Source organism: Perissodus microlepis, chromosome 15, assembly GCF_051167445.1.
Source record: "Perissodus microlepis isolate ML-2025 ecotype Zambia chromosome 15, ASM5116744v1, whole genome shotgun sequence".
NCBI lineage: Eukaryota > Metazoa > Chordata > Actinopteri > Cichliformes > Cichlidae > Perissodus > Perissodus microlepis.
This window is the reverse complement of record NC_140475.1, coordinates 18,606,801-18,628,521: the sequence shown is the minus strand read 5'-3', so window position 1 is coordinate 18,628,521 and position 21,721 is coordinate 18,606,801. Positions and strand designations below refer to the sequence as shown.

Below are 21,721 nucleotides of genomic sequence, written 5' to 3'. Positions count from 1 at the left end.
AGCCAACTTAAATCAACAAAATAAAAGTAGATTTTATATGAGCTTTGAGGGCTGCCTTTAAACCCCTAGCCACACTATACAGAATAAAGATGGAATGTGGGAAGTGAAAGTGTATTCTCATCTTAAATTTAAATTGAGTACTCTTCACCTATGTTAACCACAGCCTGCTCTGTCTCATTGGTTTAAACTCTGAAGAATGGCTTAGTCTTTACTATGCTATACTAAATTACCTAATATTCTCATAGAATACACATTTTGAATGACACAAGATGATTCTATATTTATTTGCTTTTCAAGACCTTATAAACCAGTGACGTCAAACATAAGGCCCAGGGGCCAGAAACAGTCTGGCAAAGACTCCAATCCAGCCCACCAGACAACTTTGGAAAACGTGACAGAGGACTTGCATTTTGGACTTTTAAATGTATTTTCTTGCCCTGCTAGACCTCAGTGCAGCATTCCATAACATTGACCATAACATTTTATTACAACGATACTTTTAACCTTATAAAGGGAGCGCAGGGGAGAGCAGTGTGTCATGATTTATGAGTTGAATCATTGTTCTTTTGCAAAATTCTGAGCACATTTTAATGAACACCAACACAACATTGGTGTGATTTTAACTACCCACAATAATTAGTTAATAAAGTTTAGTTAACACAGTTTTCTTATTTATATATACTGAGTTTTCTTAGAGACCTGGAATGTAAACGTGCCTGTGTTTAAAGGACTTTGGTTAAGCTTCCATCCATCTATTTTCTTCTGGTTATCCAGGGCTGGGCCTGTGGGGGCAGCAGCCTTAGTAGAGAAGCCTAGATCTCCCTCTCCCCAGCCACCTCCTCCAGCTTCTCTGGGAAAACACCAAGGCTCTCCCAGGCCAGCTGAGAGATATAATCTCTCCAGTGTGTCCTAGGCCTGCCTGGGGCCTCCTCTTGGTGGGACATGCCCAGAACACCTCATCCAGGAGGCATTTTAATCAGATGCCCAACCTGTTTGTACACACCTGTGTACAAACAGGCACTCCCAGACACAGACTATGCAAACGCCAAAAACGCAGTCAAGCGCTGTCAGAAACATGCCAAATCCTAACTGTTTAGAAGTGTTGGCCAATCAGAAGTCTAGAAGCCTGGCTGGAAAAAATGTAAACAGGGTTTTATGCAAACCTTAAATACTTCTGAATTTTGTTTTTCTGGAAAGGCACCTAATTTTGTGTTACTTTCAAGTGCCTTCATCATTTCAAATGTTAATAACTAAAGACAGCATTTTGCTGTTGTGTAGACTCACAACTTAGGAATGAGCAAAATGCATACAGCATAAATAAATTTAATAAAAAAAAAATTTATTCAATACCGACAGCAACATTCAGTCAGGATTTGGGTTGTGAGAGCGTTTGTGTTGAATGTAGAAGTTCACTGTGACACCTCTGTCTTTCTAAATGGATGGACAGTATCTGCATGTGTACATGTAAAGCTGGGCTTACACTGTGCGATTTTTGGCCCATTTTGAGACAATTTTTCAGTCATGCGACCATTTTGGGGATCGGCCAGAGTTTCACCTTAATCGTGTGTCGTGCATTGTGTAGTATACATGGGGTAACGAAGAGCGATTAACACCTCACAACCAGCTCCCGATCAGCAATCGTATGATCACAAGAAAATGAAACCTGTTTGAAATCCTGGTCGCCCCTCGTGAAGCAATGCCACGAGCCGATTTAACGCAACCTCTCACACTGCACATGCGCAAACACAGAAATGGAAGTCAAAAAGAGAGAGTACCATGGCAGTGCAGCGTGTGATCTGGACACAAGAGATGGAGGCCCAACTTGTAGAAGTTGGCAGGCTCATCCGAGCTTTTTCGATGTGGCCTCACAAAATTATCACGACCGCAACAACCGTAAAAAATAGTTGGGTGGACATTGCTGCTCAATTGCAGCTGTCTGGTCAATGTTTTTACATTAGCAATTTAGCAAAGTTGATGGTGGTGGTGTGTGTGTCTGGGAGAGGGAGAGACATTTTGTGTTATAACTTGTTAGGGACGGACAGTGTGAGCACTCAGGTTGCATCAGAGCATCGGCTGTATAGTGTGAGACCCTGCATCGAGACCAACAAACGTATAACCCCTGCAAGTCAATCGTACAGTTTGAGCAGGAGCTGAATAACGTGACTGAAAAAAAATCGCACAGTGCATGTCTTTTCTCTCCGTCTCTCTTCTCCTGTTTTTCTTTCCCTCTCCTTCTGTTGAGCATTGTCCAACTTCTTTTTTCTTCATCTCTCCCCCCCCCGGGCTGTTTTGATTTTATTTTTATAAGTTAGAAGTAAAAGTAAATAAATAAATAATAAAGATTGAAAAAACTATGACAATCAAGTGGATCAGTATGGCAAAAGCTGTAATGAACCACTTGGGAAAGTAAAGCTGTTGGAATTCTTCTTGGCCTTCAGACAATAATTCTGATTGCTACAGTGCCGGACAGAACAGGCAAAAATAAATGAATAAATAAATAAATAAATAAATAAGTCTGTCTCTTCATTATTGAAGTGAATATTTTTGAAGTGTCACTATTGCTTGGAGGTAAATTACCAAAGGATTGTAGACAAGTCGGCATTTACCAGGAAAACTCCAGAAACCTTAGTAAATTGACTGTGGCCAAAGAAATTATATATCACATATCACAAGTTTTTCAGTGCTGCACATTTTTGTGACTGATTACTGCGTTTTTGTGATGGAGGTCTTAGAAGAAGAAAAAATCTGAAACAAGCTGTTAAACCCAGGAAAGGAGTACAGTGTAGTACAAACAAACATCATGCAATATCAGAAGGGACTCTAAAAGTTTTGGCCACTTAAGTTGATGATCATACAAGATATGGCAAGCCAATATGGTAATTGTGTACTGTATAACTTATAGATAAGAATGTGTTATTTCCTCTTTCCAAAGTCACACTGTTCCATGTTAATGACTGGTTCTAATAGGGGCAGAGAATGCCTCTGCCAGTGAGTATGCTTGTTTATTTTTTACTTGTATACATTCTTAACCTATAGCTATTATTTCTAAAAAAAAAAAAAAAAAAAAAAAAAGTTCAATGTCATATGTTAATAATCAGTAATTAGTTTTAGTCATCCCAAAAATATTCTTCAATTTACTGTCAGTTTCAAATATGGGGTTAAGATTTGTCATCATTAAACCCTAAGGAGACAACACTTACCAGCAGTAAATGTTTATTTTTTTATTCTTTATTTAAAACATAATTAAAAATTTGAATATCAAAACAGCTTTCCAGTAATGTTATGAAACATGAATGTCTAATTGGGTCAATTAAAGAAAAATTTAAATATGGGGAAGTAATAAAAAGTGTGACCTGTGTGAACTGATGGTATACATTCTTGTGCCCTTCCTGTAATCATGTACCATAGCTACTATGCATGCAGTCCACCAAATATAAATAGAGCCTGACCAGCCACTCAGCAGTCAGAGAAATCTAAATCCCTTGTGATAAAAGACTTTCATTTGGCATTTAGAGAGTGGAAAAGGTAACATGTTTTATAACAGATGAATCACAGTTATTCTGTAAATGTGCTGAGAATAGTCAATGTCTATTCCTGACGATGATTCTTTTTTCTTTTCTTTTTTTTTAGGATGAAGTGTACTGTGGTATTTCTTGTGCTGTCGATGGTCATCCTCATGGCTGAACCTGGAGAGTGCATTTGGGACGCAGTTTTCCATGGAGGTATAGTTTTTGAAAAAGCATGTTTTAGAAAAAAAGGTTGACATAAGCATACAATTGTGCTGAATGTACTACTAAATATTCATATTAGGAATAATTATTTTCTTCTCGTTTGTTTTATTTAGCCAAACATTTTCTTCATCGGTAAGAGAGTTTATAACAGTTATAATAATAATAATAATCAGTAGTAGTAGTAGTAGTAAAAGTGGTAGTGTAATGCAAAATTTCTGTTGTAATGTGTCTGCTTTGCTACCACTAGGCTCGTCAATGGACCTGGTGTCAAGGATGCTGTCAAGGATGTCCAACAAAAGCAAGAGCAGCAAAAAGATCAGGAGCTGGATAAGCGTGCAATCAGTTACCACCCTCGTCGACTTAATTTTGACTAGATTCAAGCTACCACCAAAAAAACCCCATTCTATTGAAAAGAAAAGCGTCTTCGTCTATAACAACAGAAATAAAATGCAGCTAATTATTTCTTGAAACTATACTTTGTGTTACTTTACTTGATAAAGTACTCTTAGTGTTTTTGTTTTTGTGAATTGTCTGTTCTTTAATAAATTCATATTATAGCATGCTGAAACCTTGGGTGTCTAGTCTTATGTAATACAAATATGATTGCAATACATCAAAAGGAGGCAGCTGATTATTACAAACTCGATCGCCCTTAGAAATTTGAAGGGCTAAAGGTAAGCAAATTTAATATAGGGCACACTGTAACAGTCACAATGATGTGGTGTCTCTTCAATGCAACCTAAGCCAAGGGTTTATGATGTCATTAGTGTGCGGCACTGCCCTCTCTGTGAATTATGGGAACAATGTGCTTGTACGCGAGTGCATGTAGAGAGACAGACTTTATATGTTTTACCTCTCCACAAACTTTTGCAACGTTACAGGTTGTATGAACACTGTGTGTCATGTTTGATAAGCAGCAGCCGTTCAACCGGGCCTTGTATGGTTGATGAAGAGAAGGTACATAAAAGGATGCGCTGTGGAATTCCCAGTACCAGTGTGATCATGTATTCTTCGTACTATCCTGCTAAGGTTTCTACCGCCTCCTCTCAACCACTGAACACAACCCGTTACAACGCCTTGCAGACTCCACATTTTATGTCATATTTCAGGTATTTGTGTGGAAAGTTTACTGTTATTACTCTGGAAATTATAGGGGGGAAAAAATGTCTGGCCTTCGGTTAGCCATTCTGTTCATTTTAGCCGCTATAGTGCCTGACTGGAGCTTCCATGTGGTACTGAGTTATTGGCCGGTAGTTGGATGGGACCGGTCCCTTTCTGGGATCCTTGGGGATCAGGACCATCCGGCCTTCAGTTAGCCATTCCGGGTGTCTCTCATCGACTAGCAGCTGGTTCACTTGTGCTGCTTGAGTCTCGTGGAGTGCAGTCAGCTTCTTCAGCCAATAGGTGTGAACCATTTTGGGGCCTGGTGCTGTCCAACTCTTCATACTGGAGACCCTTTCTTGGATGTCTGCCACTGTGATGGTTACTGGACCCTGTTCAGGGAAGTTGCTGTGGTCTGCTCTCTGATCCACAAGCCACTGAGCATTGCCGTTATGGGTTGTGCCCTTCTGCCATAGGCTCTTCCAGTATTGCTCCATTTCCAGCCTTGGTAGTGCTGTTCTCATATTGTTCCCCTGCCACTGAGAGTACACCTTGACTGGTTCTGTGGAGAACAGCTGGTTTATTCACCTGCCTTCTATTTCTCTGGTGTACCTCTTCAAGTAGCTGGCCAAGGCTGTGAGTCTTTGCTTGGCAGTTTTCAAGGCCTCAGGTATGGACAGCTTGCTCTACTTCACGTTCCATGTCTAGTCACCCCATGAAGATGCTCGTGCATCTCCTGTGTCTCCCCAGTCAGTCATGTCTCCACGTCTCAGTGTCAAGTCTGTATCTTTGAGAATGTCTTTGTGAGTCAGTCATTTGGGTCCTATCTCTCTCCACTCCACAATTATGTTTTAAAATGTAGTTATAAAATATTCAATACTTTTATTGCAATTAAATGTATTCCCCACTGCTGTGTAATCTATGTTGATGATGATGGACCTGCGACCAGAACAGCGGATGTGTGCCCAGTGTACCACTCTCATAGAGCACCCTTTTCAAAAATCAAATGTTGTTTGAAACAGATACTGGTGATTTTAAAAATATAAACAACTTTAAATTCATAGTACTATTTATCTGATGCTGCCATGTCAGATAAATAGTTTGTTTTTCATCGTCTTCTATCTAAATCACCAGGAAAATGATCAAAAAACATTCTCTTTTTGTATTTGATTATTCCTGCACCCAAGAGGGCAGCAGAATATAGCTGTTAAGGGGAAACAAATAGCAATGATAATTTTTATGTAAAGAACGTATGACGTAAGTCATTGGGTGTGATTGCTGCCTGTTATCACATGCAATATGGCAGAGTTCTTGCATGATGTTTGCATGATGCCACATGCGCAACCTCAGTAGCGGATATTTTAGACAAAGGATGTTGAAAAACTACTAGGCAGGAGTTGTTGTGAAGGAGGATGTGCAGAGAGTTGGCATGGCAGAAGAGAATGCTATGGATAGAGTGAAATATAGGCAGATAATTCACTGTGGCGACCCATTAGGAAGCAGCTCAAAGAAGAAGTTGCAACACAATATTTATTTATACTAAAAATAACCCTCTAAAGTCTAACCTGTTGCTGACTTCAGTGTTTTTTAAACATCTCTAAGTCCTGTAAGTCGTGAACCATTTGACTCTGCGCTTTTCAGTGATATTAAGGTCATTACGGTAATCCCAGGCACAGTGTGGCAGAAGCCTCAGGAAGACCAAATTGAGAGAAGAGAGTGTGTGAGTGTGATGCAGCTCTACAGAAGTCGTGAAAAGGAAATGACCATCTCTGGATCGAGAAGGGCCCAAGAGTACATCTTTCACAATCTTACAATACTACGATTACAGCTATTAAGCAACTCTATGTGAATGGTATTCATGGCCATTGATCAATGGGCTTTGATCAATGGTTGTTGATCAATTGCCATGACAGTTTGCATATTAATGATCAAGGAACTGACCTCATGGCCCATTGTTCATTCAGTGGGCTTGTTTCACTCATTGTGCAAATGTATTGTTTATAAGATTGCCCACAGTTAGCTGAGACTGAACAAGTCACTTGGATGAGTGACGAAATGTTTTTCCCACTGAAAACGCTACGTCCAGATGAGCAGAATCAACATTTTGCTTTATAGAAAACTGACATTTTTTTTGCTGTTTGCTGTGCTTTTTTTTTTTTTTTTGCCAAGATTTGGATATGGCGCCTTGCCTGGGATTGCCGTGATGACCCTAATATCACTGAAAAGCACAGTGTTGCTGCTTTCAGGAAATGGAATTTTGCAATTGCACCAATGGTCCAAGAATGATAGTAGTTTTACCTAAGAGTTTGACAAAAAACATAATTAGTATAATATTACTATAAAGATCACCACTAATTAATATTAATCGTTTATTAATATAGAGATCTAGAGTCCTTCCTTTCCTCCTCCATACTTTTGTTTTCCCATCTTTATTGTAAAAGTTAATTGATTCAATCTCCAAAGAATTCCTCACCAGAACTGTGCAGGGTATTTTAGCTATTTTCAAGCACAATGTAATCTGGATTGAAAAGTTCAACTTCAGTCATTTTATGCTTAATTTGCCATTGAAAGGCAATGGAACAGATCTCATCTCACCATGAAACTGCCTGTCCCTAAATTTTTCCAATTACTTTTAAACTTCTGAAAATAGTTATAGTCACTAGTTTTGTCAATTAAAGTTGGAAGTCTGCACTTTATTCACACCTTGAGCTTTGGGCAAAATTGCAAAAAAAAAAAAAAAAGAAAAGGTAGCACTGTATGAGCTAAAGAGTACGTCCCTATGGTGTTTTTTTTTTTTTTTTTTTTTTTTTTAAGATTTTGGTCAAGTATAAAAAAAATACAAAAAAAATTCTAGAAACATTTTCATCAAGATATAGCGATTTAAAGTGGGATATTTTGTTCAATTGTTTGACACTGAGCACAAAGATGATCATTACATGACCAAAGACTGTGCAGTTATGCAGTTTTTTTTTCATTTCAAAATACCATGTGATAGTCTATTTTTTCTTTTCCTTCCTGTTTTGCATAAGCAAGACAAAGTAATCCAGCTGGTATATAAAGAGATGAGTAAACAGACAGATCATTTCTTGTAGGCTTTATACCACTTACTTTCCAAAAGTTGAAGAGTTGAATTCCATTTCAATCAGAAAGGTATGTAATGTTAAATATGTTATCATTTTCTTACTTTACTTTGAACTAGCTGCTCAAAAACAACAATTTATAATTTCTTTGGTTCTTGTCTCTAGGATGAAGTGCACCATGCTGTTCCTTGTGCTGTCGATGGTTGTCCTCATGGTTGAACCTGGGGAGGCCTTTTTTCACCATATTGTCAAAGGACTTTTTAGCGGTAATTCTGTTGATATTTTGACAATAATCATCTTGGCATGTGTAATTACTGTAATACTAATAACATACCCAGAAAAATTAAATTAACATTAAATACTGTAATGTTTGATTAAATTCTCAGTACTATGTTTAGCAGTTTCTTTGATTGGGGTTTCTATATAATTCATAAGATTATTATTAGGGACGGGAAGAATTTGATTTAATTGATTCTGATTCCATTATCAATATCACTTATCGATTCGATACCTTATCGATTCCCTTATCGATTCTCAATGGCTCATTGCCACCACAATCTCTAAGCAGCATATCAAAGATATTACATTCACAAAAATCAGTTACATCCAGTATGGTCATGCTTGTGAATGTTGGTTGTATTTCCCCTCTTTGTTGTGATCAGTATTGTATGTGTCAGCATTACTCAAAAACATTAAAGTAAAAAGTTATTAAACAGAACAATTTTATTAAAAGTACATTATTTAATTATACCCAGGAGAAAGACATTCGTTATACTACTCATCACTTTTTAGTTGTAAATGCATATTTACACATCTGTAAAATGATCGGAAACACAACGTCTCATATTTACCAAATAACAATATAAACCTACAGGGTAAAGCCCCACACACCAACAAAAATCCCTATCTTAATGAGGACACCCATATATTTCTCTTAGTATTTAGCCGATAACACAAATCAAAGATGAAAACCAGAACAAAGAGACTTCAAAGCGATCGTCACAGTGAATCTGCTGTCAAAATAGGAGGCTACAGAATGACTGCTCTGTTGAAGTTCAGCGACGACTGACTTCACTGCTAATGACAGCTCACTTTATGACAGTGCTGGGCTGGGGTTTGCATTACTCAGCTTAAACATCACTGAGTTTTTGGCTAGTTTAGCGTTAGCATGTTGTCTCTGCGGGTACTTGTGAAGAACCAAAGTTGTGCTAACAGTATAATGGAATTGTTTCTGTCCTGGAGCAGTCTCCACTTTACCATTGCTCATTTATCGTTTTGTGCAACAAAAATAAAAGAAATATTCCATGTCCACGCTGTAGACTGCGCCACTAATTTCATTCTCCGACACACAAACTAAAATCAGCTGATTGTAGCACGAGTCCAATAATCGATAAGCAGGATTGACAGAAAGGCAAACTAACGATTCCATGCAATTGGACTACTGGATCCAGTGCTCGATTCCCATCCCTATTTACTATACATATTAACACATACATATATTTTTTTGACTTTTCAGAAAGGAACAACCTGTGTTCAGATTTGGACAACATATATAGATACTTGGGACTTCAGTCAGAATGACTACCAATCTCTTATCAGATCAGGCTTAAAAAAATGAAATGTGGGTTCCAGCATTTCTGAAACTGATCCATGAAAAAGTGCCTAAAATTGTGGCTACCGCTGACTCATTTATTTCATTTCAAAATCTTTAAGGAGTGCCAGAGATTTGTGGAATTGCAATACTACAGTACTACATATATTTACTTATAGCGAGCTTCGTCAAAGTCAGCTGTTAGCAAAAAAAAAGGTTTTACATTTGATCATAGTATTAAATACCAATACACAGACCTAATTTTGTATATGTAAAATGTTCACCACAAAATGTGAATTATAATGTATGGAATTCATGCTACAATATTTTTTTATCTCTTTTCTTTTTTATTCAGTTGGCACACATATCCACAGGTAAGAACTTGTGCTTCTACAAGTCTTGCAAATGCTTGACAATTACTCTTGTTGCATCTAGTTCTTAACTGTTAATTCTCTCTCTCTGACTAAAAGACTCATCCACGGAGGGCATAACAAACAGCAACAACAGCAGCAAGAGCAGCTACGCCAACGCTTTTTTAACCGAGAACAGTTCGAACGGGAAAGGGCTGCTTTTAACTAGACTTCACCCTGAAAGACCAAGTCTAAAATGTTTAATTTTTGTTAAAAAGAAATGCTTTCTGTGCTGGTTTAGCTCAGTGGAATGAGCAGGTGCCCATATGCCACATAGCTGAGAGCGGCCGGCCAGGGTTCAAGTCCGACCCTTTGCTGCATATCTTCCCCTCTGTCCCCCAGCTTTCCTGTCAGCATTCACTGTCTCTATCTAATAAAGGCCAAAAAAAAAATTAGAAAAAGAAATGCTTTCTGCTCTTCTGGGAAAAAGAAAAAAGACCTGCTTGGGCAGAGACAGTTGTTTTGAATACATCTTCAATAAACTGAAATCTCTGGCAACACTTGTGATGTGTCAAACAATTTACTGCTTGAACAAAACATTTTGAAGTAATGCTAAATGAAAGAGTAAATCTTGATGAACAAAAACATTTGTCCTCTGTCCTACCTAAATTATAAATCTGTATGGATCATTATTGTAATAACGTGAATTGTTGCTCTGACTTTCATGTAGTCATAGCAACTCATTATCCTTTTGTCATATATTTTTGATGTTAATTAGTAACTTGAACTGTACAAACTATTATATACATTAAAGTAGTGAAAATGGTTAGATATGCAACAGCAAAGGCAAACACATCTTACCTACTGTTATTCTTAAACTGTGTTTTGGGGGAAAATTTAGCCTCTCTATTTCACCCATTCAAATATTGAATGAAACAGCTCGTGGTCATCTAGGGACCAACCTAATGGTTGAGCCAGTGCTTTGAGAAAGACAAACAGCAATCTGTAGCATCTGTAGGATATGCTGCATCTGCAGCATATCTGTAGGGGAAACTGAACACCCAGAGACTTTGTTTTTTTCTTTTCTCCTCTATACTTTAAAACAATAAAACCATCAAAATTATCATGAATCAGTTACAAGCAAGACTTTGAGAACTTATATGGTCAACCAGCAAGGGCATTTTATCAGAACGGTATCAAAGACCAATGGCAGTGGTTGTTGATCAATGGCCATGGCAATTTGCATATTAATTATCAAGAAACTGACCTCACAGTGCATTGTTCACCCGTGCTGCTAGTTTCAGTCCTGCAAATGTACTGCTCAAAAGGTTGGGGAAACCTGCAGTCATCTGAGATATAAGAAGTCACTTGAATGAGTGATGAAATCTTTCTCCCATTGACAATGCTACATTCAGATGAGCAGAGTCAACTTTTTGGGAGTGTGATATATACATTATTGTATTTCAGAAATAATCTGACCATTTTAAGTTTTGTTTTTTATGTTCTTATAAAACAGCTCTGTTGCGTTGCCTGTACTGAATTGTTCAAATGCCAGGAGAGCAAAGTATTACAAATTCAAACATGGTGTTACACCTGGATGATAGTGGTGAGCGGATTGATCCAAATATCGATTGTATCGATACCAAATCGGTATTGGATCGATAATAGCCTGGTGAGATCGATTCTTTACTTTAACTTCCGCTCTTGTTTGCAATGCTGTGCTTTCGGCAAAGACGAAACAGCCAGGTCGCTGGACTCGCTGCTCCTGTGTCAGCGCAGAGCGGCACACTTTGCCCCCCCCTCCCCCCTCTTGTGTTTAGATGTTGCACTGTCACGTGACGTGACTTAGACGTTTTGGGGGTTAAGTTGTTTACGTATTATTTATATTTTCACCAGTTGTTTTTGCTGTTGAGAATTTTAATTGTAATTTTTGTGTTATAGTTTCTCAACAGTAATTGCTTGTTTTAATTTGCTTACTGGTTTGCGTGCACTTTTTATTTAAGATTTTTCTAAAAAGGAAAAGAAAAAAATTTACAACTGTAAACCACCACGGCAGACCCGATGGCATTTTCATGCTTCGAAACATCATTAGCGAATGATGTTTTTTCGAAAAAAAAAAGAAAAAAAAAAGAAAAGACCTTGACGTCCATGGAAGTCAACAGCGGTGGATGACTGCAGAATCATTTAAGCGATCATCCACCACTGTTGAGAAACCCCTTCACAACAGCCAACAAAATGAACAACACTCTCCAGGAGGAAGACGTATCCAAGTATACCATAAAGAGAAGACTGCAGGTAAGTAAATACAAAGGGTTCACTGCAAGGTGCAAGCCACTTATAAGCAATGTTCCCTCTAAGCTGCGCGCGTGCGCAATTGCGCACAGAAAAAAATCTAACCTGAATTGAAATTAAAATTAAAACTTTAACAATTCTGTTTTGCAGTGTTAGTCAGTAAGTGACTGGCTGCTCTCGTATGGGATTAGAACGATGCCACCTTATCCCATAGTCCAGCCAATGATGCGATTCACATTCGTATATACGCAGCTAATCAACGTCGTTGACAGGCTATGACAGCGTCCTTATGTGCCGACACCAGTGTTTTAGCTAGCAAAGCCGCGTGGCTGATGTGGAGTGAAGCCACGTTAATGACGACGTGTACAACCATTGGAGATGTGAACAGGAACGACGGAACAATTGACGGAAAAAGTGTGGACTTTATACCAGTTTTTAAATTGTGTTGATAGGCCACGTAAAACCAGAGTTATGATAAAAATATCTGCAATGTTTGGTTTTCTTCCTGAATGCTATCGTTGTTTATATTTACTGCAGGAAGAAAAGGTAAAAACTGCGTTTTATAAGGAAAATGCTCGAAAGCACTCTCCATCTGTGAGCAAAAACAAAACCAAAAAAACCTATACTGAAATATACTGAATGTTACAGGTGTTACAGGAGTGATACATCTCCTGTTGTCAGGCCTGCAGGTATCAGGCTTGTGATGTTCTCCTTTATCTTATAGTGGACAGAAATTATTTTTTGGAGTGATTGTTCTGTAAATAGTTTGAAATGTTTATTTCAAAAAACACCTTGGCTGCATTTTTAGGTAAACAGCTGCAAAAAACTTTGTTGTTTGCGTAACTCAGTTACTCCCCATACACACACCCCTAGAGCTCCTTCGTGGGCACGTAACAATCTAGAAGTCCCACAGGATCTTAGCTCAGTCATTCTCCACCACCCTTGGGGGCGTCTCCCATTTTGACTTCAGAACTTCCAGGCCATATTCGGCACAGTATACACACTCTGTATACTATGCCGGCCAATTGGTTATTGCGTTCCATGTATGCCCTGTCTGCTAGTATCGTGCACCCTGCTGTTATGTACAGGATTATCTCAGGGGGATCTTTACACAGCCTGCACCTGGGGTTTGATAGACCCCAGCCTAGACCTCCTCCTCTTTCTTAGGTTTCTGCTGCCTGAGGTATTCACTGAGCACGCGGTTGGTTGGGGCCCATCTTCCTGACGCATTTGTGGATGTTCGTTGTCTCATTCTGGACTGGGGTACTGACACTCACTAGTCCCTGGCCTCCTTCCTTCCGCTTAGCATACAGTCTCAGGGTGCTGGACTTGGGGTGAAACCCTCCATGCATGGTAAGGAGCTTCCTAGTCTTGATATCGCCTCCTTTGGCCAGCTTATAATCCCAGCAGGGTACCTGATCCTGATCACGGGCAGGGCGTAGGTGTTGAAAGCCCGGATCTTGTTCTTACTGTTCAACTGACTTCTCAGGACTTGCCTGACCCTCTGCAGGTACTTGGTGGTTCCAGCTTTCCTAGCGGCCTCTTCATGGTTCCCATGTGCATGTGCCTCTCTTTGTTATCATCCGACTACATTTCTCCAGTCTGAATGACATTCCGATATCATTGCTGTATATGCTGGTGGTGTGGATCAGTGAATTGATGTCTCGTTCACTCTTGGGATACAGCTTGATGTCATTCATGTACAGGAGGTGGCTGACAACTGCTCCATTCCGTAGTCAGTATCACTAGCTAGTCTTGTCAATGATCTGACTGAGGGGGTTTAGGCCTATGCTAGGACTGTGCGATATGACCAAAATCTCATATCCCGATATAAGACATCTATCGTCCCGATAACGATATAAATCACAAAAATTTTACATTTTCTGTACATTCTGATAATCGCGGGCAGCTTGACTTGCGTAAAGTGTTTCCAGCTGGGCGTCGTGTACCTGGAGTCGAGTGTTTTAACCGAAGCATGAAACTATACATTTTTAGACATAAGTTGTAACGGCCGCCGTTTTCTTTGTGAGTATTTATTAGACGGCGTGCTGCGGGGAAAAGTCTGTTCTAACGTTTGAGTCTAAGGTTTATTTTTTTAGCACCTGTTGGCTCTTTTTTGCTTCTCATCCGTAAATAATCTGCATACTCTTTTACGTGATTCAGTTTATTTTGAAAAGTCTCAACAGGATCTTGAGCTTTATTGTGAAAGGTTTATGTGGAAGATAAACAAGCGGACACGCGATGGTTTTACCGTCGTTGTTGCTAACGACAACGCATAAAAACAGTCGCTTGTCCGTCCATAGTGTGGTTATATTAAATATAAGAGAAAGAGAGAACTTTAAGAAATTAATATAGCCACTACAGTGACCATCAAAACGATGAAAAAATATTGCCGTAAACAGTTTATTTTGCGACACCACGAAACAAACGATAGCGTAAAATGAAACGATAGACGTTTTTATATCGTCATCCGATATATATCGTTATATCGAACAGCCCTAGCCTATGCAGAACAGCAGTGGGGACAGCGCATCTTGGTAGATCCTGCACTTGATGGTGAGTTGTGCTATGGTCTTGAAGTTGGCCTGCAGTGTTGTCCGCCACATCCCCACTGAGTTCCTGATTAAGGCTCTTAGGGTCCTGTTGATCTCTTATAGTTCTAGGCATTCCAGAATCCAGGTGTGGGGCACTGAGTCATAGACTTTCTAGTAGTCAATCCAAGCAGCGCACAGGTTGGTCAGCCTAGTCTTGCAGTTTCTGGTGTTTTGCATCTCTGGTATTCTTGCCAATTCCTTTCTGTGCCCCAGTCATGTATTGAACTATGTGTCTGTTCATCGTAGCTGCTATGATGCCTGACGTGAGCTTCCATGTGGTACTGAGGCAGGTTACTGCCTGGTAGTTGGATGGGACCGGTGCCTTCTGGTGATCCCTGGGGATCAGGACTGTCCAGCCTTTGGCTAGCCATTCCGGGTGTCTCTTGTCAACTTGCAGCTGGTTCATTTGTGCTGTCAGACACTCATGGAGTACAGTCCGCATCTTCAGCCAGTAGGTGTGAACCATGTTGGGACCTGGTGCTGTTCAACCCTTCATACTGGAGACCCTTTCTTGGACGTCTGCCAAGAAGGGGTATCTCTCTCTCTCTCTCTCTCTCTCTCTACATATACACACACATATATATATATATATATATATATATATATACACATACACATACATATACATACATATATATACATATATATACATATATACATATATACACATATATATACACACACACATATATATACATATATATATACACACACACATATATATACATATATATATATACACACACACACATATATATATATATATACATATATATAGATAGATAGATAGATTTTCCTTACTGAGGAGTTGGCAACACTGGCCAGGGGCTGCGACACATTTATACAGCCCTATTTTGCATATGACTATGAAAGGCGTAAGAGGAAGTAGTTTCTTCCAATTTAGATGATCCGAACGAGATAGTTTCTTTCCACTGTGTTCCTGTTAATGAAAAACTACAAATTTACCCCAAAGTACTAAAATATCGATATTTTAATATGAGAATCGATTCTAGAACATAAATTACTGGTATCGGAAGAATCGATATTTCAATATCGATCCGCACACCACTACACTTCAGACATAATTTTTCTCCCTTCAGCAGACAAACTTAAATCAAGTGATTGTAACACAAGTGCATCTGGAACCGATAAGCCGGATTGATAGGCAAGCAGACAAACCATTCCAAAGAAGTGAACTATTGAGAACTGAACCTCTCTACGAGAACTAGCTCCTAAATCCTATTCCTAGTTCTGCCCTTACATGTATGTCAACGGATGGGAAATATGAATTATTACAGACCAAAATGAAAATCTTATGTTTGCTGTAGTCATCCTAACTGATTTATGTATACTAGCATTCTAATTTTAGACAGAAAAAATATGGATATTTCAAATGATTATTCAAAAAACTCTTTAATCAGATCACCATCATAAATGGTGTGTGCCACAGCTTCAGTCATTTTATGTGCCTGATTGGCCATAGAACAAAAAAGGAACAGATCTCACCTAGCCATGAATCGATCTGTCAGTAAGTTTTCCAATTACTTTTGAACTCCTGGAAATCAGGGACTGTGTTTGAAAATGTTGGTAATGCCTGAACAATTATTTAAATTTTTTTGTCAAATGAAGCTGAAAGTCTCCACTTTATTCCCTTTTTTTAATTCTTGGCAAAATTACCGAAAAATGTAGCATCGTCCCAAAACTAACTCTATGAGCTTTCAAACTCTTTCGCGAAGAAACGCTAATAAAAAGTGGGATATTCTGATCGTAAGAAGATGAACATCAATAAATCACTACATTGATGACCTTGGTGTATAAAAGACACGAAGATAACACCACTCTACAATCATACAAAATTGTATCAGAATTCATTCTGAACTTTTCAACCACGCACAGGCAGAAACAATGAAACGCACACACATGCAAACATAACCTCATTGACAGAGATAATTGCTCGTTGTACATTACAAAATACCATGTAATACTCTGCTTTTTCCATCCTGTATTGCACAAGCAACACATAAAGTAATTCAACAACTGGTATATAAAGAGATGCGCAAACACACAGCGATCATTACTTGTAGGCCTTACACCACTTACTTTCCTTAGACAACAGTTGAATTCCCTCTCAATCAGAAAGGTATGTATTAAATATATCCTTACTTTACTTACAACCTATATAATTAAAAAAAAACTACTTAAACTTGATAACTCAAAAAGAGCCATTAAATTCAACTTAAATAAAGTAATATGATTTCTTTGATTCTTATCTCTAGGATGAAGTGCACTATACTGTTCCTTGTGCTGTCGATGGTCGTCCTCATGGCTGAACCTGGGGAAGGCTTTATTTCCCATATTATTGGTGGACTTATTCATGGTAATTTTGTTGATATTTAGATTTTTTTTTACCCATTATGAGAGGGATTTTTTTTTTTTTTTTACAGTAACCCGTTCTCATGGTATTCTAACAATCATCATCTTGGTAGAAATTGTAGAAAATGTATGAATGGAGATGTGTAACTACTGTAATAACATTACAGTGTTTAATGTTAATTTTATGTTGGACTACTATGTTTACCAGTTTCTTTGCTCGGATTTCCTATGTAAATCATAAGTTTACTATATGCATAACCATAAACACATACATATACATTTAAAATTTTAGAAAGAAACACACCAACGTTTAAGTTTGGACAATAGCATATAGGGGTACTTTCATTATTTTACACGGGAACCTTATGAGGATGAGAACCAATTTCTCTGAAAAAGTGAGGTGTCTGATTTTATTTAAAAGCAACAGCTAATGTCAGATTTGGCTGGAGGCTTATGGGCTTAAAAATTTAAAGTTGACCTGTAAAATTGTCTAATATTGAAAACATCTTACCCTCTGCCTCATTTATTTTACCTTTGTTTACTTAAAATTAGGAATGCCAGTGATCATTACTTCATCACTATAATACAGTTAACACAAAAAAATAAGCTAGCTTCCTCAAAGTCTTTTATCAGCAAAAAATTGGTTTTTGGCCGTGGTATCAGATACCATGATCACAGCTCAATTATCATTTCTAGACAAAGCTAATTTAGGATAAGTAAGTTGTACACTACAGATACGGTAACAGCATTATACATCCTGCATTACTGTGTTTTATATTATATGAATTATAGTATGGTAAAATGTACACTACAGGCACATTCCCTTTGAATGGTATAATTGCATTGTACATCCTGCATTAATATTATATGTATAATACTGTGTCAAATTCATACTACATTATTTCCATCTCTTTTTTCTTTTATTCAGCTGGCAAGGCTATCCATCGGTAAGAACTTGTGCTTCTACAATTATTGCAAATGCTTGACAACTACTCTTGTTGCATCTGGATCTGAATTGTCATTTCTCTCTGACCACAGCTTAATACAACGTCGTAGACGAAGAGGAGAACTGCAGGTAGAGCAGGAACTGCAGCAACAACTGCAGCAACTGAAACAACTTCAGCAACAGGAAAAGCTGAACCAACGCTTTAACCGAGAGCAGCTCAAACGAGAGAGAGTTGTTTTTAACTAGACTTCCACCTGAAAGAGAAAGTCTAAAACTCTTTACTGTTGTTGAAAAGAATGCATAACCTAATTAACATAACCACGCGTGGCTTTAAGACATGTTTGAATGATTGAGTACATGATGAGATGATTTAAAGAGACAAATAAGTTGTTCTGAATAAATTCTCAGTAAGGTTAAATATTCTGCATCACTTGTAATGTGTAGAACTGCTTTATTATTTCACCAACCCATTTTAATATAATGCTAAAAAATAAATCTGCATGCACAAAAACATTTGTCCTTAAAGGACACAGTGGTTTGAATTATTGTTGAAGTAATTTGAAAATTTTCTGTGACCTTTATATAGTCATAAATATCTTAACCACTTTCAATACTACAGTATGTTCATTTTAAATGTTTTTAAAATTCAGGTTATAGGTCTCTTAAGTTGTCTGTAATGAAGTTTTTGATATTCCAGGACTGCAAAGTATTGTTAAATCCAAACTTGGTGTCACGTCTTGGTGAGAAGAAAGTAATACAAATAGACAAATAGATAAAGCACTAATAAAGTGGTGTGTTAGTAACACATCTAGGCTGTTTCTGGGGCTTTCAATGGGAATGTGCTAAAGGAGTTATTAAAAACGTCTTTACACTGGATTCCAATTCACATGATGACCAACCTGGTTAGAAATCAGGAACTTATCTGTTCAGATGATAAATTGCACAGAGCTCGTTTTGCTATGCCCCCCTTTGTTTTACAAGAAAAATGTAAAACAAACACATCCTCCAACCACACACCACTGTTGTGATGTGTGGTCCAACTACGTATAAACACACACACACACACAAAGTAACTCCACCCGTAGTGCCAATTTCGGGTCACTTTTGCCGGTGTTGTGCCAAAAAGTGATTGCATGCCAAAAACTGATTTCCAATGTTTCTGTGTATTTTTTTATGTGTAATATCTCTGCGTATGTTGGTAAATAGACTTCGGTGAACAGGGTTTACAAAGGGGATATATATAATATTAAAAAATGATCTGTTTTTCAAGTATCTTTATAACTCTGTGTTATTGTACTTATATTATAACCAATCCGGTCCTTTATCCCCACTTAAAATATTTTTACAGAACTATTGTAATATATGACATTTAATTTGTAGTTCTAAATAAATACCAAATGCATTTAGGACATTTTTTAACTCACTTTATGTCTCTTCCACCATGTTATTTCTCTCTCCAACAACGTAGGTTACAATTACATTAGAATGACCAATTATGCAAATTAGGTGATGACGTCTTTAGCGATTTACAGCGACTTTTAGGACAGCCAATAGCGATTTTCCTTACTGAGGAGTTGGCAACACTGTTTACACTACATCCTGACCGTTTTCTACAGTCATTGGTCCTGACCTACACGGCTATTTTTGAAAATGCAGCTGTTTCTATGCGTTTGGACCTTTCGTCCACACGTAAACGGCGTTTCGAATCACCGAAAACAGATTTTTTACAACTCCTTTTTTGCGTTGACGTGTGGACGAGGAATACAGAGTTCGTCACACAACGTCAAAGGTATGCGCCTTTTTTATTACGTTATTGTTTACATGAGATGAATTGCAGAATGGCAGATAGAGACAAAGTACTGTTAATCTTACTATCTTCAGTTTTTACATGCTTACATATACACACGCAGTTACTGTCTCTCCATTTAGAAAGGCAGAGGCTTCATGGTGTAATTATCTTACGTGTAGTTGTTTTTTCCTGTGTAATAATATTCAACATTGTTATCAATACATTTTTCAAAAAATGCCTCTCTGTGCAAAATGGGTTCAAAAACATAAACAACTGTGGGATACTGTTTGTCCGTGATTTGAACAAAGTACGGCAGGATCAGCCTGCTATTATTTGTATCCCACTGTAACTTTACTGTATAAGGAGCTAACGTCTCCAAAATGTCAGGAGTAGTTAGTCATTACAACATGTGTTTGTGAACTAAAAATCAAGAATGTGGGATTCTGTTTGTCCGTGATTTGGAGAGCCCAGCGCGTGCTCCCAACGCAGGGAAAACCAATTCTGCAGGTGAAACCTACACTTGTGCAGGTGAAGCCAAAGGGAAGATATGGTCAGGGGTGCACATAAGTGGTCCGCAGGTGCGCATTCGCTGCCAAAATAAAAGACGCGCACCAGATAAGAAGTTGCAACTCGCGTTTGCGTACATAAGATTTTCTGGAGGAGGACAGACATTTGTTTAGAACTTAAAGATGTCAAAGAAGCAAGCTCTTTACGCAAATACTGTGGTGTTCCTCCACCTCCAAAGAAATGTCAGAAGGAGTCCGAACCGCAAAAGAAGTGCGTATTCTCGGAAAAGTGGTTGCAGGAGGTGAGCTGGCTTCAAACAAATGATGAACGCAGAGATCTGGTGCAGAATATGCCGTGAAAATCCCACTCTAGCGGACAAAAACAGTGCCTTTTATATGTACGCAAACGCACGTTGCAACTTCTTATCTGGTGCACGTCTTTTATTTTGACAGCTAATGCGCACCTGCGGACCACTTATGTGCACCCCTGGATATGCTTCACCATATTTTCTAGTCTTTGGCTAGAAAATATGGAAGGAAGTTGGTTTGGAAACATATTCGGCGATGCTTCATCTCCTGCTTTGCGTTTGTGTGGGATTACGCTAGCAGTGTCCAAGCCCCCCTGCAATGGCTCTGCGTCCCCCCTAGGGGGCGGGCCCCACACTTTGGAAACCTCTGACTTAACACTAGCATTAGTTTGTCATTAGCTGCCCATCAAAAGACCAGAGGTTCATCAACAATGACCATGCACAAATAACTAGCTTATGATTACCAAACTCCAGCCATTGTAAACAGGCACATCCAGTCAATGGCTTCAGTATGCTTCAAAAGACAATAGAAAAATGCAGCCACAAAATGGCAGAAATGGATCCGAAAGAAAGAGCTTCTTTATGACATGCTGTTTAAGAGACATGGAGAAAGACTGCTCTAACTGTGGTGGGTTTTAAATTATATCTGTTTATAGGTTTTACTCATCCCTTTCCTTCACTATGAGGTTGTTTGACCATACAACCTCATAGGCAACTTTGCCACTTGCCTTTTGACCACAAAGGGTCCTTGCAACTTGGCGAAAAACTTTGAGCCCCTCTGTTGTACAGGAACCCGGTAATGTTCTTGGGCTTGAAGCAAATTTTCTCATGACATACTACATTAAGTATAATGCAAAATGAAGAGAATAAATGAGTTAAAATGCAATGTTAAAATTGTGTGATCAACCTTCCCTCTTTTATCCCTGGCTTACAGTTACTGGTAGCCGCTCCTTGTTGATCAATCATACAATTTTTCTTAAATTACTTAGTCAAACTGGTTGCACAATTTTCACAATAAAAAATTAAATATTTCTTAATTTTTTCAAAGGTTATGCAGCTT

The 21,721-nt window shown here is 38.3% G+C and overlaps 3 protein-coding genes across 3 annotated transcripts in view; 2 read left to right on the top strand and 1 right to left on the bottom strand.

Annotated features, from left to right (window-relative positions):
* The window catches only part of LOC146372038 (exostosin-1), a 291,065-nt gene that overhangs the window by 116,210 nt on the left and 153,134 nt on the right, over positions 1 to 21,721 (bottom strand). The window lies entirely within an intron of this gene.
* LOC146372041 (pteroicidin-alpha-like) lies at positions 3,617 to 11,196 on the top strand. Its single transcript, XM_084953300.1, has 5 exons — positions 3,617 to 3,722; positions 3,845 to 3,863; positions 8,078 to 8,178; positions 9,859 to 9,877; positions 9,974 to 11,196. Exons 1-5 carry the CDS (start codon positions 3,632 to 3,634, stop codon positions 10,080 to 10,082), a joined length of 339 nt encoding a protein of 112 aa, XP_084809426.1. The 5' UTR covers positions 3,617 to 3,631; the 3' UTR covers positions 10,083 to 11,196.
* Positions 17,011 to 18,426, top strand: LOC146372040 (pteroicidin-alpha-like). Its single transcript, XM_084953299.1, has 3 exons — positions 17,011 to 17,116; positions 18,041 to 18,059; positions 18,151 to 18,426. The coding sequence occupies exons 1-3, from the start codon at positions 17,017 to 17,019 to the stop codon at positions 18,302 to 18,304; spliced, it is 273 nt and encodes a 90-aa protein (XP_084809425.1). The 5' UTR covers positions 17,011 to 17,016; the 3' UTR covers positions 18,305 to 18,426.